At 50.9% G+C, this 20,799-nt stretch overlaps 2 protein-coding genes across 11 annotated transcripts in view; both read right to left on the bottom strand.

Moving 5' to 3' along the window:
• Nucleotides 1-42: 42 nt before the first annotated feature.
• Taok2 (TAO kinase 2) lies at nt 43-15,552 on the bottom strand. Of its 4 annotated transcripts, none has more exons than XM_005064395.4 (18): nt 15,417-15,552; nt 15,170-15,241; nt 14,974-15,075; nt 14,153-14,198; nt 13,947-14,043; nt 13,713-13,826; nt 13,519-13,610; nt 10,536-10,629; nt 10,357-10,438; nt 9,570-9,737; nt 9,176-9,460; nt 8,843-9,001; nt 6,823-7,188; nt 6,529-6,732; nt 5,763-6,002; nt 2,503-2,715; nt 1,364-1,546; nt 43-1,282 (listed from the first exon to the last, which is right to left on the bottom strand). In XM_005064395.4, the coding sequence occupies exons 1-18, from the start codon at nt 15,546-15,548 to the stop codon at nt 764-766; spliced, it is 3,168 nt and encodes a 1,055-aa protein (XP_005064452.1). In that variant the 5' UTR covers nt 15,549-15,552; the 3' UTR covers nt 43-763. The 4 variants fall into 4 exon arrangements, with proteins under 4 accessions (XP_005064452.1, XP_005064453.1, XP_021084526.2 ...); XM_005064396.4 differs by having other exon boundaries at nt 9,176-9,442; XM_021228867.2 differs by lacking the exons at nt 43-1,282; nt 1,364-1,546; nt 2,503-2,715 and having other exon boundaries at nt 3,877-6,002.
• Nucleotides 15,453-20,799, bottom strand: part of Tmem219 (transmembrane protein 219) — a 34,343-nt gene continuing 28,996 nt past the window's right edge. For all 7 annotated transcript variants that reach the window (XM_040754262.1, XM_040754269.1, XM_040754272.1 and 4 more), the window contains one exon: nt 15,453-15,583. In XM_040754262.1, the coding sequence (XP_040610196.1) occupies nt 15,508-15,583 (76 nt within the window). In that variant the 3' untranslated portion in view covers nt 15,453-15,507. The remainder of the gene's footprint in view (nt 15,584-20,799) is intronic.

Below are 20,799 nucleotides of genomic sequence, written 5' to 3'. Positions count from 1 at the left end.
ATCCTTCACACACATCTTAGACAGAAAGGGAGAACTCCTGGCGACTGTTAGAATAACCAACAGTTTATTAAAAGCTTGCCCTAGGGCTCTGTGCCAGCCCCATAGCTGAGAGGGGCTCCCATGACTGCTCCCAGGCTTGACAGCAGCCCTTTCCAAGGTCCTTCCCTTGTCCCCCGCCCCAGCCCTGACCCCAAATTAAAAAAAAAAAAAAAAAAAAGACAAGACGGCACAGGACATCAAACAGCAACAGGAGGATGGTGAGACCCAGGCATCCTGACTTTAAGACCCCCAATCCTTCTGGAGGAACGCCTCCTCCCATTCTCCTTGCCTTGGGCACCAGACCTGCTCTGTCATATCCAGGTCTGGGGACCCCGTTGTCCCCAGTTCATGGCCCCATCACAAGGGTTGTATAGTTCTCTGAATATAATATATCTAGACCCACCCTTCCCCTCCCCCAGGGGACCAGATGAATATTTGACACTCACAGTTCCCACCTCTGGTAGGTGGTGATGGAGGGAGACCCTGGCCCTGGCACCATGGTGGGGAGGCAGGGCTCCTGGTCAGCCTTGGGGCACCAATGCCCAAGCTGGCCTAGGGTCACTGGCCAGCCCCAAGAAGCTCATGAGATGTGGAGGTCTGAGGGGGGAGCTGGAGCCAACGTACTGTCCCCACCACCACTGGGTAGGCTTCAAGCGCACTGCCTGTAGGATCAGGCACCACCCACTCCCACCTTGCCCTATTCCTCTGTTCTCCACCCTGCACTTCAGGAATAGAAGTGGGAGGAGCCATTGAGGATGTGGGAAGCAACACTGGTGCTTCGGCTCAGTGGCCCGGGCACCGCAGCAGGTGGGCCCACGTTCTCACTGCTGCTGCCCCCTGATGCCGCCCGCCTCAAGGGTTGAGGGCTGTTTCTTAGCAGCAGCAGAGCCCCTCCACGGGGTGTTCCACTCTGTGCTGGGGGCCCTAGCCAGTTTGGAGGCCCTGGGGGAGCCAGCAGAGCTGGCTGACGCCAAGCAGGTGGAGGCATGCCTGGCGGAGGAGGGCCGTGGCTCCAATGGGCACCTGAACGGGGAACTGGACGGGAGGGCCAGGCAGGGGCTGGGGGTGGAGCAGGATAGCCCTGGGCAGCAGCTTCAGCTGGAATGCCCCCCAGAGCCATGCTGGAGAAACCCAGCCTCATGCTCTCAGCATCAAAAGCCTCGATCTCACGGGCCTGCCGTTCAAGCAAACTCCGGATTCGCTCAGAACGCCCTGTTTGCAGGGCCAGCAGCTCTTCTTCCACCTGGGACACCCAAAACAGGGGTGTGAGTACTGGAATGGAGAACCCGCTCTCCCTTCCCCATCGGGGGGCCAAGCCCCTTACCCGTTGTTCCAGCAGCGCCCGCCTCAGCGCTACTCTCTGCTCCAGCTCCCTCAGCTCCCGCTCGTGCTGACTCTCTGTGCGGATCTTGATCTTGCTCTGGTAAGCATTGAGGAGCTCCAGCTCCTGTTGGAGCTGCTGCCGCAGGGCCTGAAACTCTGCCTCTTGGGTCTCATCAAGCCGGAGCTGGAGGACAGGGAGGACAAGGTTTGGGGACCTCCTCCACTGTCCCCACCATCCTCCCCTGCCCCAGTAGGCCTGGACCCTAAGGTGGCAAGGAGCGGCAGTCTCAACCTCTATCAGAATGGAAGATGGTCATACCCTGTGGTACAGCAATTACACTTGCAGGAATCTATCCCCCAGGTATACTTGCACATGTGCTCGGAGTGTTCACGGAAGCGTTGTGATAGCAAAATGCTGGAAACAACCTAAATGTCCACCAATAAGGGATGGGTTAAATAAATTGTGGTACAGCCATTCCATGGAAAACTCTATACTGTATAAAAATGATACATGTGCTATGTATACTGACATGGAATGATGACCAAGAAATACTGGGTGGAAAAGGGAAGTCAGAAAACTTATGTGAAATCTGACTCTATTGTGTTAAAAATTCCTATTTAATTTTCCAGCTATGTACTGGAAACTACACAAGTTAACCACTACAAAATTATCTCCAAGGGGTGGGACTGCATGAGAATGGGGTCCTATAGCTCTTTGGACTCAATGTGCATTTGACTCCAGTGCTGTGTACAGTTTTCCTAAGAGCAGCCTTCCGGATTCCTGAACTCTGAGTAAAAGGCCTGAGAACCACACTCATTGTAATCTGCTCCCCTGCTCCCTGTTCACACAAAGTAAACTCAGGTCCAGAAAAAAGTATTAATAGTCATTATTTTCCTTGGTGTTTCTTGGCAGAGCAGGCAGGATGACTTTGTTAAGACAGTAGGAAAATAGTAAGAGAAAAAAGAAGACCACTGAGAAGAATATGAAATAGAACTACTATGAAGAATGTCAGTAGTAAAAGAGTACTCAAGTTTCCTAAGTCCAAAAGTTCTGTTCACACCTCCCTCCTTCCTTTGCCACAGGAAATTTTAAAGCAAAGGCCAACCTCCATAGTCCCCCTCCCAGACCCCAGGCCTCACCGCCTGTGAGCTGAGCATCTCTGAAATGGACTGGTCATACTGCTCAGCCAGGATCGCCAGCTTGCGGGTCTGTTCCTCCTTGAGCCGCTTAAGGAGGCTCTTGTGCTGCGCTTTGGGTGTGGTCTCCAGCAAGTGTGCCCGAAGAGCCTTGTATTGCCGTGTCTGGATCTTACACGTTTCCTGGAACTGCTTCTTGATCTGCAGCTCCTTCGACTGCAGTGAACGGATCAAGGGGAAATGGGGCAGGGAGAAGGAGGAGGAAGAGGAACAACGAGGGGAAAGGAAGAAAAGGAGGAAGGAGACAGAAGCAGAGACAGGGAGAGGGAGAGAAACAGAAAACATGTTAGACAGAGGGGGCGGGGGGAGCTGTACACAGACAGACATGGAGAGATGGAACTGTTGAGAGATCAAGAAAGTCTCCATGGGCAAGAGAGGTGGAGAAACAAGAGAGGTTCTCAGAGTACATCAGAGTTGCATGGGACGTCACAAGAAGGGTGTAAGATCTTACAGACAGGGAACTGAGAATCTTTAGAGGGCTGAGTACACAAAAGACGCTCTGATCATGCGAAGAGGGAGGAGATAATATCGCCCTGGGATAGAAGCATGTGATCAATGTTTAGGAGTGTAAAGACTGAGTGAGACACCAAGGCACACGCAACATCCACGAAAGGGCAATACAACTAAGGACAGGCAGAGGAAGGCCCAGGTCCAGCACCTCAGGGAAGGCAGGGAAGAAGGAAGCACTGTGCTGACGGATGGGTAACAGGTCACCCCATATCAGGGCACAGAAGGGGAAGGGCAGCAGGGGGTGGCCAGAAAAGGTCTGAGAAGTTCACTGGGAACAGCTGCCACCCTGACCAGATCCATACAGAAGCCCAGCCCAACACACTCAGCCCTCACTCCAAGCCCACAGCAATCCCAGGCCTCTAGTTTGCACATTCTGTCTGATCCCAACTCACCACCCTTGGCTGCAGGTGGTCTGCCGTCCCAGCCCCCAACTCTGTAGACTAATGCCTGACCCAGGTGATAGACGCAGCTCCAAATCATGTAGGCATTGGGTTCGCAGTAAAGGAAGGGACAAAGAGACCAAAAGACTTTAACCCTAAGTACTCTCTGAAAGGGACCCAAATGGGGAACTGTGAGATCAGGAAGTTCTGTGGAAGCTCCACAGGGGCTCACAGCCCAGAGCTGGTTGTGGTCATGGTGCAATGAAGCTATGAAGGCAAAGAAGATGAGGCTGAGGAGTGACGGGAGTGAAGACAACGGAGATGGGGTGAAGAGGTCATGGAACTGAGGGCCAAGGGTCCAGATTCAGGGCAAACCAGGGAGGCTAGGCGGCAGGACAAAGCAGACAGAGGCAGCCTGGGCCAAAGGTATAGTTCCGCTCAGATATTTTATTTGTGTTTTTCTTTTTTTCTTTTTGGTGGAGGGGGAAGGGACAGGTTGGAAGGGAGACAGAAAAACAAAATCAAAGAGGGAAAAAACCCAATGACTTCCCTCCCTACCACCCCTGGCCCCAGGCCTGAGCCGATGAGGGTGAGGATGAGCACACACAGCAGGGGAACAGCAATAACTTAGGGGGTTGGGGGAAAACACAGAGTGTCATTTCTGGACTCCACAGTAGAGGAGGCTGCCTGTCTAGAGATCTCTGGGGCCAGGACCGGACCTGGGGAAAACATACTGAGGAAGAAAGGTCAGAGGGGAGGAGAGGCTGGGGGACTGGAGAAACTTCACTGAGTTGTGGGAGATAAAGTGCTCGATGCCCTAAATTTGGATGAGGGTTGGAGCTGTTACCTCCAGGGGGGCAGGGCCCTGCGGGTCTGAGGTCTCCGCCCAGCCACAGTCCCTGGTGGTAACTGCCGGGAAGCAGAGAGCCCAAGACGGCGCTGGCTGCGTGGTAGCAGCCGAGGGATCCGACTGGGCCGCTCACCCTTAAGCAGGCCCCAGCTGGCTAGTGTGTGAATAGCCCAGGGAGGCAAGCAAGAGGCTAATCTGTGGCTAGCCCGTGCTAGGCGCCAGTTCCAGCCCTTGCACAGAGCCCAAACCCTTGCCAACAGAGCTAGTGGGTGTTGAGTAGTGCGAGGATTTCCCTGACGGGGCCAAGGGACAGGTAGTCGGCTTCGGAAACCATTCTTGTTGGTCTTGGGGTACAGCGCAAACAGTCCCCGGTCTCCCACAGCTCCACAGCCCTGTAGGGCCCGAAAGGCCATGGGTGACAGGCGTAGCAGAACCCGCAACCAGAGTCGAGAGATGCCTCGACGTATCTGGGGGCCTTGCTGCCGCACCCATTTGCCCCCTGCTGCCACAGCTGCCAGAGGTAGAGCCAGGCTGGGCCAAGCTAGGAGCCAGGCAGCACCAAGACCCAGAGGCACACCCATAAGGCCTCGACGCCAGCTCAGGCTAAGGACAGCCCCCAGTGCAGTGCCCTGAGCCAGGAGAAGGAACACACTGGGGGGCAGGTGTAGGGCTGTACAAAGGAACAGGTAGGAGGCCCCTAGGCCCACTAGTCCTACCTCAAGGGCCAGCAGTGCTGCCTGTAAGCCACCCCCACCCTGAGCTGCCAGTAATGGGAGTAGCAGCAGAAGGAGTAGGGGCAGGAGGCCAGAGGAGGACCCCACTGCAAAAGAGAGGCCGGCCAGGAGGCCATGAGATAGGAGTCCAGGGAGCTGGCTAGCAGGGCACTGTCTCAGATGTGATGGAGGTGGCTCTGGAGGGATATCTGGGGAAGGACAACCATCTCCAGGATCCCTGGGGGTTCCAACTGGAGCCCCTCCCTCCTCTTCCTCCTCCTCTTCCTCTTCAGGGACTGGGGTCAGAACAGGACCCTGGACCCAGCCAAGCTTGAACTCCACATCCACAAGGCTCCCACCCTCCTTCCCCCACAAACTCCATGCCCCAGCCTCTTCCTGGCCAATAATACTTCTCTCCTGGGATGCCGGTGGTGGGACTCTAATCTCCTTCATCTCCTCAGATATATCCCATTCTTCCTCATTAACCAGACTCCTATGGTTTTGTGGGCTGGAACTAAAGGTCCCCATTTCTTCCCCCAGAATCCTCTGCTCCTCTGGCTCCAAGGTGTTCCCTTCCTTTCCCAGAATCCTTCTCTCTGGCACTGCTTCCTCCTCCTCTCCCAGCATCCTTTGGTCCAGGACTGCCTCCTGGCCAGATGAGCAGGGCTGCTCTTCACTAGGGGTGCCTGTGCTGAGTGGTCCCAGAGCCCCAGTAGCAGGGAGGCCCATGGGTAGCTGGCCTGCACGTACTTTGAGGCTCTTGGGCTGCTGGCGAACCTGGGCCGCGTGCTTCTGCCGCAGTTCTTGCTCCCGGCGCTTGTTGTACTCCAGCTGGTTGCCCAGCTCTGTCTGGTGCTGGAGGCGGGTGAGTTCAGCACGTGTGCGCTGGACTGCTTGGAGCTGTCGTAGCTCCAACTCTCGGGTAGCCTCATGTTGCCGCAAGAGCAGAGCACACTCCAAGTCCTTCTGTGTCTGTTTCTTGTTCAAGTCCTAAGTCAGAAAAGAGGCAAAGGCCGGGCGTTGGTGGCACATGCCTTTAATCCCAGCACTCGGGAGGCAGAGGCAGGCGGATCTCTGTGAGTTCGAGGCCAGCCTGGTCTACAAGAGCGAGTTCCAGGACAGCCTCCAAAGCCACAGAGAAATCCTGTCTCGAAAAACAAAAAACAAACAAACAAACAAACAAAAAAAACAAAAAACAAAAAACAAAAAACAAAAAAAAAAAGAAAAGAGGCAAAACCCAAGGCCCAGTCAGGGAGCCTTCTTGGTATTGAAGAATTAAGAGCACAAGATTCCTTAGCTGAGAGTCAGGGAGGTAAGGTGTATAAGCCTAGGAAAGGGATACCTAAGGACATCCTAGCAGGGTTCAGTGGGGATGGAAAGCAGGAAGAATGCTGAAAAGAAGCCAAACCAAAACTTTAGGAGAGCAGAGGAGAAAGAAGACATTAGGGAGGCAAATGAGAGAAGAGAGGTACTGGGGTCCTTGACTGTGAGGAAAAGGGCAGGTGGCCAGGTCTACCTCTCGAAGCAGGTCCTGGTCTAAGCTGTGTCGAGCCAGTAGCATCTTGCGCTTGTATTGGCGACACTGCAGTTCAAAATACTGGCGTTGCCTCCGCAGCAGCCCTGCCTCCTCTTCTGCCTGGCACTGTTGCAACTGCTCCTTCTGTCTCAACAGCCACTCAGCCTTCTCTCGTTTGGGTGTGCTAGGGTTCTCCTGGAGCTCCTGGCAGGGCAGTGGGGGAATGGGTCAAGGCCTGCCATTGACTTGCCTACCTGATGGCCCTTGGCTCACCCAAGGCAGATCTGGCCAAACCTCCTTCAGCTGCTCCTTCCGAAGCTTATAGGTTCGCTTCTGCGCCTCCAGCAGGGCAGCCAGCTCCTTCTTTTGCTGCCCCAGGATGTGCTGCTGGAACTTCCGCTCCTCTGCCTGAGCAGCTCGGGCTTCTTTTTCACCAATGGCCTGGTGCCTCCGAGCCAGCTTCTCAGCCTCAGTCCCAAAACCAGCCCGCTGTGCCTCAAGCTCCCGCTGCAGCCGTCCACTGTGCTCCTCACGCTCACCCCTCAGACGAGACTCCAGGGCCAGCAGCTGCTTCTGATGCTGACGCCGCATTCGCTTGTAGCCACTTAGTTGCTCCCGAAGGGCTGAGTCCTGCTCATGCTCTTGGATCTGACGGCTGACCTAGAGTAGAAGAAAGGATAAACCGTGGATTCAACCCCAGCCCCCATTTTACCTACACAGATATGGTGAAGAACAAGGTTATCAGACTCGTGGTTTCATTATGATTAAATATCTTCCTTACGAGTCAGGCGGTTGTAGCACACGCCTTTAATCCCAGCACTCAGGAGGCAGATGCAGGCGGATCTCTGAGAGTTCTGGTCAACAAGAGCTAGTTCCAGGACAGCCTCCAAACCAACAGAGAAACCCTGCCTCAAAAAACCAAAACCAAACCAAACCAAAACTAAACAAAAAACTTCCTTACATTTAAACTCTGTGAATCCACAACTGAATAGTTGTCTGCCTCACAGGTTGGTGTAGTAGACAGAGATGATGAACGTGGTAAGCACAGGTCCTGGTGCAAAAGTAGCTACAACTCAGCTAAGTGCAAAAGAATGGATCAGATACACCTGGGCTCAGATTCCAGTTCTGCCCATCATTACCACTCAGTCTCAGACCACCAATTCTCACATCTGTCCCAGGCCACCGCATAGACTAGTGTGATATACATAGAAAAAACCAGAATGCTGGTTAGCATCGTCCCTTCAGCAACACTGCCGAGGGTCCACCATGTTCCAGGTACTAAGCTAGACTCTGAGTCCTGGTATGTTAGATTAAGATCTCTGGCTGTAACCTCCCGTCGCACCTCACCTGTTCTAGCAATGGCTCTTAAGCTAGTCTAGGTTGTCAAGATCCAGGAAAATCAGATCTCTCTGCATAGTATGAAAAAGCAGCAACAGCAGCTCAAGAATGGTCCTAGCAACCCCTGACTCCAGCCACAGCCACAAGCAAAAGCTTGAAAAATACATCAGACTGCCCAGTAGCCTCTAAGGGAATTGTTGGTACTCAAATGCAGCCAAAACTGGAATGTCACTTAAAGCATGAACAGAAAGCTACGTTTCATGAGAACCCTGAACTGGTCGAGCACAGTAACATATGCCTATAAACCCCAGGGCTTCGGAGTTTAATGCAGAAGGATCACAAGTTCAAGGCTGAGCTACTGTTAGAATCTGACTCAATAAGCAAACAAATATTCTCCTATGTATTGAGAAAAGTGAGATTTTAGAAGACTAAGATCCTATTTACAGGTACAGAACCCCACCCAAAGGTGCCTGGGCAAATATGTTGGGCAAACGACCTCTCTAAGTCATAGCAGCCTCAATACTTAAATGGGATCCAACTGTTCCCCTCCCAGGGAAAGCTGGAAAGATTAAACATAAGCATGTGTGGAAGTGACAAGCCATTGACACGAGGCAGATCCCTGAACCCTGCCCCGCCCCCTGAGGCAAACCTGCACATGCCACCAGGAGTACCACAGCAGGACAGACACACCTGCCAGGCATGCAGAGCACCTGAACAGGCAGCGGAGTCCAGGAAGGTCCCCACAAGCTGTTATTTCAACAAGGCTTTGAAAACATAGCAAAGTTTGCGAGGCTGGGAATACCCAGGTTAGGCAATGTGACTAAACTGTTTGCTGGGAGAAGGGAGCAGGCAAAGACAGTACAAAGTGAGGGTAGAATCTGGACTTCAATTATGTACCACAAGGAGAATGTCATTTCTGGACTTTGTCTGATGTATCCAGGTAACAGAGAAACTGAGTGAGGATGGCCACACTTACCAAGGAAGCAGTACGGATAGTGGCAAAGTGATCCCGGTTGCGGCAATAAGCCCGGCGGCGAGCAGAGGACGTGGAGGAGGTGGGAGGGGCTGCAGGTGGTTGGAGTGGACCTGTGGTCATCTCTGGCTGGTAAGGATCATCATATAGGTTGTCTGAGCCCTAGAAAAAGGAAAAAAGGAAGGATGCCCAAGGTTCAGGTGCCAATGGACCCCAAAGGAATTACCTAAGGAGACTTATCCACACTGGAAGAGAGCAGGGACCTAGGCAGTTCCTCAGTAAATCAGCTCAGGCTTGGCATCTTGTCTACGGAGCTGCTCAGGGTGAGTTGCATACCGGCAGCCTGTGGATGATGGAGCTGTGGGAAGTGACTGTATGCTCCCCCTCCTGCATCATGGCCATTTCTCGGGCTTCAGGGCCTTCCTCTTCCTCTTCTTCTTCCTCTTCCTCCTCTTCTTCCTCCTCCTCCTCATTGTCTGAGGCATCTGCTAGGCTGTTGACTGAGCTGCTTTGGCTGGAGGCGCTGATAGACATGCTGGGTACTGAGTGGCTACTCTCTAGACTGGTCAGTGTCCCCGCTCGGTGCATGTAGGGTTCTGCTTCCTGCGAACAGGGTGTGAGCTGTTGGCAGGGAAAGGGAAGGACAAGGATATGGAGTAGCATAAGGAGAGAAGGTGAAGAAGGCCCAGCCCAGAATGGGGTGGGGAAGAGTCAGGGCAAGCTAGGTCACCTCTTCTTCCTCTGGTGCCTCAGCACCAGGGCCATTGGGTGCCTCTTGGAATAGTATCTTCTTCATCTTTCGGTACTGCAAGTTATCCAATTCCCGTACAGCATCCTTGGTCCTTTGGATTAGGTCCATGATGACTGTGGGTGGCCGTTCCCGGAGCACAAAGCGGTGCTAGGGAAATAGAACATCTGAGACCTGCTGTCAGCTCTGCGTCCCTCTAGATCTCACGCCTCAGTGTCTCCTGCCTGAGGCCCGAGCCCACCATAGCTGGGCTCCCACTTGTCTTGTCAGTTTCTCACAGAAACTGTTTTTACTACCCAGACAGCCTCATTTCTCCAGGCTTCACTGACAGGTAAGGTATTCAGGAGATGCCAATGCAGCTCTGCTTACCAAAAGCTAACTGCTTTTGGATTTATCACAAGACCTCTTCAGGCCCTCAAAAATTACCCTTAAAAAGAACAGAAGGCAGTCTGTTGGTCCCAACTAGGGCTACTTAGAGGACACATTGGCTCTGTGAAGGGAATGAGGTTCCCCCAGTTTGGAAAACTTAAAAACATCGCAGGAAGATCATACGTTTATCCATGACCTTTGACGAAGAAAAAAATGTGAAAAAAATTATTATTAAGACAGTATGCCAGATAAAATCTATCAAAACACGGGGGCAGTGAGGCATCAGGGCCAGGACAAAAGTTATAAAGGAAGATTCCTGGATGAAGCCTTGGAAATCACTGATGTGAATTTTCTGTGCCTACAGCTACAACTCTAGAACACTAGGCTAGAGAGTGCTCACCTTCAGAAGAACCTCTGAGGTTGGTCTGTCTTGAGGGATTTTCTGAAGACAGGAGTCAACAAAATTCCGGAAGTACTCAGACCTGACATCCCAGAAAGTATGAGACAGGAGGAAAAGGCATGAGCCAGGCAGCTAGACCCCATGACCTAACCCCTTGACCCAAGAACCCCTGTCCTCACCAGTGTCCTGACTGGAGAGCAGGGGACTCATTCTGTGCAATGTGGTATAAGGCACTCATTGCATTCATGTTAAACAGTGGTGGCTTCCGCTCCGCTACAGAAAGGACAAAGGAAAAAGGTAAGAAGAGGTAGATGATCAGAGACTAGAAGGGAACTCAAAATGGCTTGGGTTCAAATCCCATCTCCCTGGTTTCCTTCCTGCCTGACCTTGAGCAATTGCCAATCCTGCTGAGTCTTAATTTCCTCTCAGTAAAATGTAATGCCCATTCTATCTGCTACATGTGGGCAGAGTAGGTATTAAAGAAAACAGCAAGGAGGCATAAAGAAGCACACTCAAGTTATCAGCCTGACAAGTACTTATGAGGGCCAAATGAGATCAAAACCTGCCAGGTGTGGGAAAAACAGAAAAACAAGAAACATGTTCTGTGTTCAAGAAGTTTCCAGTCCAGAATGAACTAAACTAAACAAGCAGCTTTAGACAGAGCTGGGGATGTAGCTTAGTGGTAGAATGCTTGCTTAGCATGTACCAGGCTCTAGATCTGATCCCCAGTACCATCAAAACAAAGTAACACTAAGGTGTTAATGGGGATGAAGGAGAAGACAGGTAAATGGCTGGGAAACTAAGGAGAGGTCATTTAGAAGGGAATACTAGTGGTGGCTGTGAGAGTGCTGAGCCAAGAACACCTTGTAGCCCAAAGACATTGTTTTGTTTTGTTTTTTAGAGACAGGGTTTCGCTGTGTATCTCTGGCTATCTTAGAACTAGCTCTGTAGACCAGGTGGGCCTCAAACTCAAAGTGAGAGCTACCTGCCTCTGTCTCCCAAGTGCTAGGATTAAAGAAATTTACCACCACCACCACCACCTGGATTGTTAGTTGTTTTTGACCTAAATAGTGATTTCAAAAACTTATTCAACCAGGCGATGGTGGCTCACACCTTTAATCCCAGCTCTCAGGGGGCAGAGGCAGGTGGATTTCTGTGAGTTTGAAGCTAGTCTGGTCTATGAAGTGAGTTCTAGCACTATCTCGAAAAGTGCCCCCCCCCCAACAATGACAACAATAACAAAACCAAAACAAACAAACTAAACTAAATTGCCGACAATAATTATGTGATTACAAATTTGCAGCCTTTCTTTAGAAATCAGATATGGTAAAATGGGAGTCTCTATTCCTATATAGCAATAAGTGGGAACTATGAAACAGTGGTCCTATCTATAGGATCGATGGCCTCCAGTTTGCTCTGTCTCCCCACACTGGTTCACTGATATTAAGTACTGACTACCATCTCTTTCTTTCTTTCTTTTTTTTTTTTTTTTTTTTTTTTGGTTTTAAGAGACAGGGTTTCTCTGTATTGTTTTGGAGGCTGTCGGTCCAGCCTGGCCTGGAACTCACAGAGATCCGCCTGCCTTTTCTTTCTTTCTTTTTGTAATAATTTATTTTTATTTTATGTGCATTGGTGTTTTGTCTGTATGTATATCTATATGAGGTTGTCAGATCCCCTAGAGCTGGAGTTACAGACAGCTGTAAATTGCCATATGGGTGCTGGGATTTGAACCCAGGCCCTCTGGAAGAGCAGTCAGTGCTCTTAACCACTGAGCCATCTCTCCAGCCCTACTGGCTGCCATCTCTAATCAGGCTTTCCAATAGTGGAGAACTATTTCTGTGTATCCACATGTCTACAACAGACAGCTCTTCTCTATGACCTGCTCCACACATTTTACCACCTGTCTGGTCATGTCCTCAAATGGTAAATGCAGTATATATGAAGACAGACAGAGGGCAAGAGCACAGCCAAGTCTCTGATGGCAGGCACAAGCTGCTAACATGCTCCACATGAGCAGAGACCATGAAGGAAAGAGCAAGCAGAGGCTCTAGCCCGGTATACAAGCTTTGGTTTAGGAGGCAACAGGAAGTCACCGATGGCTCTGAGCAGGGGCTGAAATGACGGCACATAATTCAGGCAGACTTCTGTGGCATCAGCCCATCAGAGAGACTATGAAGAGACTGGTTGTCAGGTGGTGTGGTGTACATCTCTGATCTGCACTCTTGAGGCAGATCACTGAGTGTGAGGTCAGCCTGGGGGGGGAGATGGACAACTGGCAGAATAAAGATCTCTGCAGGAAGCAGTCAGTAAGAACTACTCTTTCTTGGACAATGATTTCATGCCCGGAGTTGTGCGGAAGGTCTTACAAGCATTACCCCATTAGACAACTGCTTCAGTAGTATGGACTGGCAAAGAGAGCACAAACATGGCTCCAAAGCTTCAGGAACTCACCTGGGCTTAACTTTCCAGACCTGTCAACTCACTCCAAAGTTAGTCTCAGTTCCTCAGGCTTGCTCTTAACTCTAAACTTCTACAATGCCACTTTCTGTCTGGAATACTTACCCTACATATTTCTAGCAGCTCTTTGTCTTGCAGGTTTGTTTAAACATTTCCATTACACTCAGGGCTTCCTTAGCCCCTAAACTGGGTGCTGCTTTAGCTCTGCACTCCTAGAGCTTCTACACTCTTCCCCATTGATAGGAAACATGCCTAGCTTCCCCTACGTGAATGCAGTTTTAATTAAGGCAGGAATTTTACCACGTACCCACAGGACCTAGCACACTGGGCACTTAAAGCAGATTTAAAGTCCAGGTAGTGGAGGAGAAGCAAGAACTGCTGTAAGAGTTGGCAGTGGGACCAGGCGGAGTGGTGCACTCCTTCCATTCCAGAATTCAGGAGAGGAGGCAGAGGCAAGTGGGTCTCTGAGTTTGAGGCCAATTTGGTCTACAGAGCAAGTTTCATGATAGCCAGGGCTAAACAGAGAAACCTTTTCTCAAAAACAACAACAAAAAGGTAGGGTTTGATAATGCTTGTATCAAAAAAGCTTCAGGGTAGTCAAAATGGACAGGAAGTTAGAGGCCTGGGGATCCATGGGATGGGATGGGATGGGGAGAGAAACAGACAGGAATGGACAATAATCTGAGGCAGAGACGACATCCTTACCCAGCTCAATACAGGTTATCCCCAAGGACCAGACATCTACTTTGCCATCGTATTGCCCCTCATCCATGGCTAGGATCACCTCTGGAGCCATCCTGGGAGAACAGGAGCAAAGAAAGGCTAACCACTGAACCCAGATTCTACACTTATTTCCAACATCTTAGGAATCTCTGCACCACCTCTTCTTTCCCACTCACCAGTATGGAGTGCCCACAAAGGAGTTAGCAGGTGCCATGATAGACGCAGAGCCAAAGTCCCCCAATTTTACCAAGCCTGGTTCAGACAGCAAGATGTTCCCAGCCTTCACATCCCTGACAGAGGCAAAGGTGAAAGATGAAAAATGCATCTCAGAAAAGATGTGTAGGGATTTTAGCAAAATGAGGACTGTTATAGAAGCACCCCACACTCAGCCACAGTTGGTATCATCATACCTATGGATCATGTTGTGCGAGTGCAGATATGCCAGGCCCTGAAGTGCCCCATGCGTCACGGCTGCAATCTCCACCTCCTGAAGGGGCTTCTTGTGCACTGCAGAAGGGAGCAGGACAACAAACTGAGGGGCCACAGGGTGGAGACAGCTGCTTTCTCCTACAGCTTTCTCGCTTATCTTCTTTATCCCACTTTCTGATCTACTTACCTTCCAGAAGGTCAGAAGCTGAGCCCAGGCAATACTCCATCACCAGCTAAGGAAGGGTCAAGTGTTAAGAGATCAGCAGATTCTGGCCACCCCTGGCCCAGCTCCCTTGAGCAGAAACTCAAAACAGAACTTTCCTTGTTTATCTTCCACTCAGGCAATGCCAAAAGGGTAATGACAGAGAGGAAGGGCAGCTAGAGAAAACAAGAGGTGGTAGGAGAGTCTCTGGATTCAAGGCCTCCCCAAGAACGATTCCAAGACACCTACCATAGCTCCCATCTGGACCCCTTTAAAGTCCCCTTCAATCATCTCCTCCTAAAGAACACAGTCCCTTGCAACTTGTTTTTTTTTTTTTTTTTTTTTTTTGGTTTTTCGAGACAAGGTTTCTCTGTGGCTTTGGAGGCTGTCCTGGAACTCACTCTGTAGTCCAGGCTGGCCTCGAACTCACAGAGATCCGCCTGCCTCTGCCTCCCGAGTGCTGGGATTAAAGGCGTGCGCCACCAACGCCCAGCTTCCCTTACAACTTGTTAACTGTCTATGCCACTCTGGGTCAGCTTCTCCTCCTGTGTCTACACAAATGCTCATGTTTTTGTTTGTTTTTCTTTTTGATACAGGATCTCACTGTGTAGCCCTAGCTGGCCCAGAACTCACTAAGTAGACCTGTGCTTGTCTCCTCAGTGCTGGGATTAGAAGTGTGTGCCACCATGCCTGGTTGATGGGTTTTCTGAGGACTAACGTGGCCACGAGAGACTGCCCACTTCGGAAGCTGGACCAGGAAAAGATGACCTGAGTAAAACTGCTGCAGCAATTGTGGAACAGCTTACCCAAGCTGTGTGCTCCCTCAGGTAACAGCCCCGGTACTGAATGGTATTGGGATGTCGTAGCTTCTGTAAGAACCGCACCTCCTTGATGATGTCCTGCCATTTCTAGGAGGTCAAAAGAGGAAGGGGTTACCCAGCCTGCATGTTGAGACCAGAGCCCTCTGTCTCCTGACAACTTGATTTTATAAACCTGACTCACCTCATTTGACTGCTTCCCACTATAGGACATCTTCTTGATGGCCACCACCTCACTATTCCGGACATCCCGGGCCTAGAGGACCAGATTGGAGGGTGAGAAAGACTCCTTTGGGCTTGGGGTAGAGGACCTGCTGAGCAGCAGGAGAGAGTGTGAGGGGCTGTTGAGGTGGAATGGTGCAGAAGGTCTGAATGGAGACCCACGGGGCTAAAGACTCCACCCCTGCTTGCTTCACCCAGACCCCACTCACAAAGTACACAGCTCCAAAGCTGCCATGGCCAATCTCCCGGAGGTCAGAGAAAAGCTTCTCAGGGTCATCCTTGAAGAAGAGCTCAGCTACATCAGGGTCCTTCAGGCTCCCGGCCCGGCCCCCAGCTGGCATGATGGCCCCTGGGGGCCCTGAGATTGGGAGCTTGCCTGGGAAAAGCAGACAGGACCCTTAGAGCAAGGACAGAGCCCCGAGGGAGATAAAGGGCTTCACTCAAGTTTTTTTGCCTTGTCCTCCCCTCATTTAGGGATGAGAGGGAGCTACTGCTGAGGAAGGGTAGGGGGCTATTAGGAACAACATCAAAGCTCAAAAAAATGTTGCCCTGGCAACCAGATCATGGGGGCTGAGTCCCTGGAGTCCCTAAAATTGTCCAGGAAGACAATTCTGGGAAGCTAAGTATCTTCATCAACACCCTCAGCCTTCAACAATTTCCCAGTTCCCTATACCCAGCCATTCCCTCCCAGCCCCCTATACCCAGCCCTTCCCTCCCAGCCAGAGCTTCATACCCCACGTCCTGTCCCACAAGTTCTCATAGTCCAGTGATTTCCAGGCACCTTCCTGCCCCCCTTGGTGCTGAGGCTACCTCCTCCTTCAAGCTCTCACACACTGGATGAGAACAGGAAATAGTCAGGCCGGATATGGTGGAAATCCGGCCATTGTTACAAGTGGGTACTGGCCTAAAGGGACCAGGAGACTCATTTTCAAGACATATAGGGACACTGTGGCAGGGACGACATCTAGAATGGGAACAGTAGGGACTGGCACCTGACCCTGAGAACCTCTGTGTTCTGGATTGTCTTACTTGTTCAGTCCATCTGCATAAGCAGCATACAAAAGCATGGGATGTTGTGGGTCATGGACATTTATGCATCTCACACACATCACCTCTCACTGAGCTCCTACAACTGTATGGATAAACACTATTGTCACCTCTATCCTTTGTAGAAAAGTAAACAGACTCAGAAAGGTCAAATGACCTGCCCAAAGCTCATAGGTCAAATGACCGCACCACCAGGCAGGCCTCCAGAACAGCCATATAAAACCAGCAAGGCATGATCAGGATCACCATTTTCCAGACAGAGTCACTGAGGCCAAGAGGAAAAAGGGTTTCCCCAAGGTCACAGAACAGCACCTTTCCCTCTCTGGTCAGGACAGCACTGTTAGGAGGGAAACTAAGCCCAGCCTCCCCAATAGAGGAAAGCCTCTCAGGTCATTTCAACCCTTAGGGGGTGGACACTCCAAGCCAAATTCAGAGAGAAAGTTGCTGCAAAGTACCAGAACCAGAACACTCAGAGACTCCAAGACAGGCCTTTTTAAGGACGAGTGGAGAATTTAGACACTCCCGAGGCAGAATTCTAGCTACTTAAAGGTACCTAACAATTTCAGCATATAATTATATTCTGTGGTGCATTGTTTCCTGTCCATGTTGTTAATTTTGTCTCCTCAGCTCAACTGGAAGCTGGAGGGGAGGGAGGGAGCCTGAGACTTTGGTGGGCCTCCAGGGTGTGAAGGGCTCAGAATAGCCTGAGAAACTGACTGACTGATTGCCCTCAGAAGAAGTCTACTCAAGGCAAGCCCACTTCTACTGGAGCAATAGTGGCAACCGCCCCTCACCACATACCCACACAAAAGGCAGGTGCTTACAACTTGCCAAGGGAACCCTCATGACTTCTTAACCAGTAACAAGCCCATGACTGCCAACCCAGAACCTCAGGCCACATGAGAGTGCCAGCCATTGGAAAAACATCATGCAGGCCCCTTTCTTACAATAACATTTGAGCAATTACCATGGTCTGGGCTAAATCATAATCATCTTCTAAAATCCATGCTGCAAAAGAGTCCCTAAATTATCTTACCAGTGCATCTCATCTACAACATAGAGCAATGGAGCTTCTGCTAAGTTCCTTATACTTCTTGGTTAAGTGAATTACAGAAAGCAACCCTGAGATCTCACACTCAGAACACTTTGTAGACACTGAACAAATGGCTTTTCCTTCTCTGATTCTAGGGTTGCCACAGGCTTAATTCTGGGGTGGGGGGAGTAAAGAGGTGCATTCTAACTCAGCAGCTAAGAGAGCCACTAAAGCCATCATTTGTTAGAAGAGAGAGCTACCTCTGGAACCCAGGTCAAAGTCTGGGATCAGGCTAAAAATGAAGGTCACAACAAAACCAAAGCCATGAGGCAGAAGCACAGCAGGACTCCCTCTCAGAAGCTCCTGAGTAGAGCCTTTCTGGAAAGGAAGATCACTATATCCCCACTTTTAAACCTCCAGATACAATCTCCTGTGGATAACTGATCAAGCCCAGGCTCAGAAGAAAAAAGATGGCAAGAAATGGGTACAAGTAAAGTTAAAATCCTGATTCTACCACTGGGTGACCTTGAACAACCTCTCTGGGTATCAATGTTCTCAACTGTAAAATGGGAAGACAATAATAAAAGAGTTCCCATAGGAGCAATCTGAGAGTGGCATGAGAAAAATGTATGCTAAAGTACTCTGTAAAAAAGGGTAGGTCACTTGGCAAATGTATGAAATTATTTACACCGTCACAGCAAGAGACAGGTGGGTAAATGCAGCTGGAGGAAAATATTACCAAGTGTGTACACACACACACACACACACACACACACACACACACAGCTTTGCAAGGACAAAAACTCCAACTAGACCAAGTCAGAAAAGAATATAAAGCAGTCGGTGTGGTTGCTTGTACCTGTAATCAAAGCATCAGAGAGGTTAGGGCAGGACTGCCTCCAATTTAAGGCCAGATCCACTAGTCAGGGCTACAGAAAGGCTGCCTCAAGCAAAATAAATAAATAAATAAAGACAAGCCCACCTACATGAGAATCAACACCCTAAGGCAGTCTGGAAAAAAAGAGTATAATAAAATCACAGAGAAGAGGTGGTTATGGGGGCAAAATTAATAAGGGATGAGACTAGAAAGGTGGAAATCCCTTTGATTAGCTAAGCATCCTAGGGCGTGACCCTTGGTGTCACGACAGGCCCTGTCACCCGAGGTCCCCCTTCAACCAGACACAATGAAGAGAAGAGGAAGAGAGAAAGAGGTGGCAGCAGAAGGCGAGGCTGGCCACAAACTGACCACGGACCCAGCAGGGCTCCCCATCCTGAGGAGAGGGCCTATCCAGCCCCAGCTCAAAAGAAAGGTGCTGGCCACAGGGACTCATGCCCATGCACCCGTGTCTCACCTGGTAGGGGTCACTATGGTGCCCCAGCGCCTCCGCTTCCGCCTGGGGTACTCCAGTTGCTCTGACAAGCAGGGAGAGGGGCAAGGAGACCTTCCCCCTTGCCACCTCTTCCTCAGCTTTCGCCCTTCCTGAGGGGCGGGCCCGGGAAGCCTCCCCTGGAGGGGAGGGGGTGACAACCTGATCTGACCTCGCGGTCCAGTCCTCCCCCAACTCGAGGGCGACAGTTGCTGAATCCCGGATTTCCGATTGTGGGGTCTAAGCCCCGTATATTTGCAAGGACCAAAAATGAATCCGATATTTGGACGCCTGGAGAATGAACCCTGGACACTGGTGCACGCAAGGTCCTGAGTCCCAGGTATTTTAAATTGTATAAAACAGAGACCCAGGTTTGTAAAGGTTGGGACTCGAGTCCCAGATATCTGATATATGAGGGCTTGATACCTAGGTATTTAAGAAACGAGGGACCAAGCTCAAAAATTTGGAACCCAGGGGCCTGAGCCCCAGGTCTTCCGCCACAGACACCGGGCCCACCCCGAGGACGCCCGGCTGCACGGCCCCTCTCAGGCTGAGGTCCGAGAGTGACAGCCTCCACTCCAACCCTGGCCTCCTCCCTTTCCCGGCCTCCCTCTCCGGAACAACTGAAAGAATGTAGCTGAGGTGCTGCTGATCGTCCCTGTGCCCTCACTCCCTTTCCTCTTCGTCTCAGCTTCTCACCGCACCACAGCCCCGCTCTCGTCCCGGCCTCCCTCTCCCTCTTCCTCCCAATTCCAAGATGGAGACCGGGCGGGAGCGCGCAGGCGCGGTAGGGACGCCAGGCCAAAGGGGGTGGTACCCCAAAGGAAATAGCCCCGCCCCTCGCCCCTAGCTGCTGCGGCCAAGACGAGAGGCTGCCCGGGAGCCCAAGTGCGCGCGCGCCCCGCCACGCGGATCCTGGGTGGGAAGAGGAGAGGAGAAAGGCTGGGCCTGCTTGGGGAGGAGCCCAAGCGCGCGGTCCGAGGACTGCCGGTGGAAAGAGCTGTGGCGCATGCGCCCGCCCAGCTTTCGCGCTGCGCCTGAGCTTGTTGCTAGGGGAAGCTCCGAGGGGGCGCGCGAGGAAGGGAACCTGTGGTCTGCGCCTGCGTGCAGGATAAAGGCTGAGAAGAGTAAAGCAAGGGTGCTAGCAACTGCGCGGAAAAGGCGGGAAAACGGGCCATTATGATGCTCCCAAGTATCTAAACTAGACCTGAGCTCCCAAGTGCGAGGATAACCTGCCAAAGTTGGGGAAACCCAATAGGCCAAATCCCTACAGGAAAACTGAGGTCCAGTAGGGTTGTACAACTTGTCAAAAGTCATAATGCATTTATGTCAAAGCATTTCCTCTGTCTAAAAGCCCCTACCTAACAGAATCGACAATTTAAGTTCATGGAAGAAAACAAGTGATCAAATAGCACAGTTGGGGAGGGGGGGGTCTCAGTACATCTGAAAGGTATTATGCTTAAAATTCTAATACTCAGCAGGCTGAATTTGAAGCAAGAGAATACAAGTTCCACAGCAGTGTGTAACCTAATGGAGTTCCAGTATCAAAAACAAAGCAGCCACAAAACCAACCAACCAAAAAACCCAAACTGGGCATAGTGGCATATGCCTTTGACCCCAATATTTAGGAGGCAGAAGCACGCAGATCTCTATTAGTTTGAGGCCAGCTTGGTCTACAAATAAAGTTCCAGGATAGCCAGGACAGTTACACATAAAAACACTGTCTCAAACAAACAAGCAAACACACAAAAAAACCTGCAAATGTTTTCCAAAGGAAATCCACAAAAATGGGCAAAGTTTTAAGTGACCCTATGCCCTACGTAAACCTGTATTATAAACAGAATAAGGATGCTAGCCATCTGTACACTGGCGAGGGTGACATCTGAAGGTTTTGAGTTTCAGGCCAGCAAGGATTACATAGTGTGAGCTCATCTCAAAGAAGAGAAAATAAAGCAGGGGTCAGAATGCTTCAGGCTTTTCATCCCAGCACTCGGGAGGCAGAGGCAGGCAGATCTGAGTTTGAGGCCAGCCTGGTCTACAGAGCGAGTTCCAGGACAGCCAGGGATGAATAGTGAGATCCTGTTTCAAAAAACCAGCAAACAAAACAGGGCTGGGGATATCATTCAGTGATAGAATGCTTGCCTC

This window comes from Mesocricetus auratus, unplaced genomic scaffold, assembly GCF_017639785.1.
Source record: "Mesocricetus auratus isolate SY011 unplaced genomic scaffold, BCM_Maur_2.0 Super-Scaffold_4256, whole genome shotgun sequence".
NCBI lineage: Eukaryota > Metazoa > Chordata > Mammalia > Rodentia > Cricetidae > Mesocricetus > Mesocricetus auratus.
Note: the sequence above shows the minus strand (reverse complement) of the source record. Positions and strands in the feature narration are given on the sequence as shown.

Bases quoted from the DNA above. Each gene is read 5' to 3' on its own strand.
- Taok2 (XM_021228867.2), bottom strand. From the start codon at position 15,548: ATGCCAGCTGGGGGCCGGGCCGGGAGCCTGAAGGACCCTGATGTAGCT. The intron at 9,738-10,356 runs GTGAGCACTCTC...CTATTTCCCTAG, and splicing joins CCTCAGAGGTTCTTCTGAAG to CACCGCTTTGTGCTCCGGGA. The intron at 6,733-6,822 runs GTTTGGCCAGAT...CTGCCCTGCCAG, and splicing joins GGAAGGAGCAGCTGAAGGAG to GAGCTCCAGGAGAACCCTAG.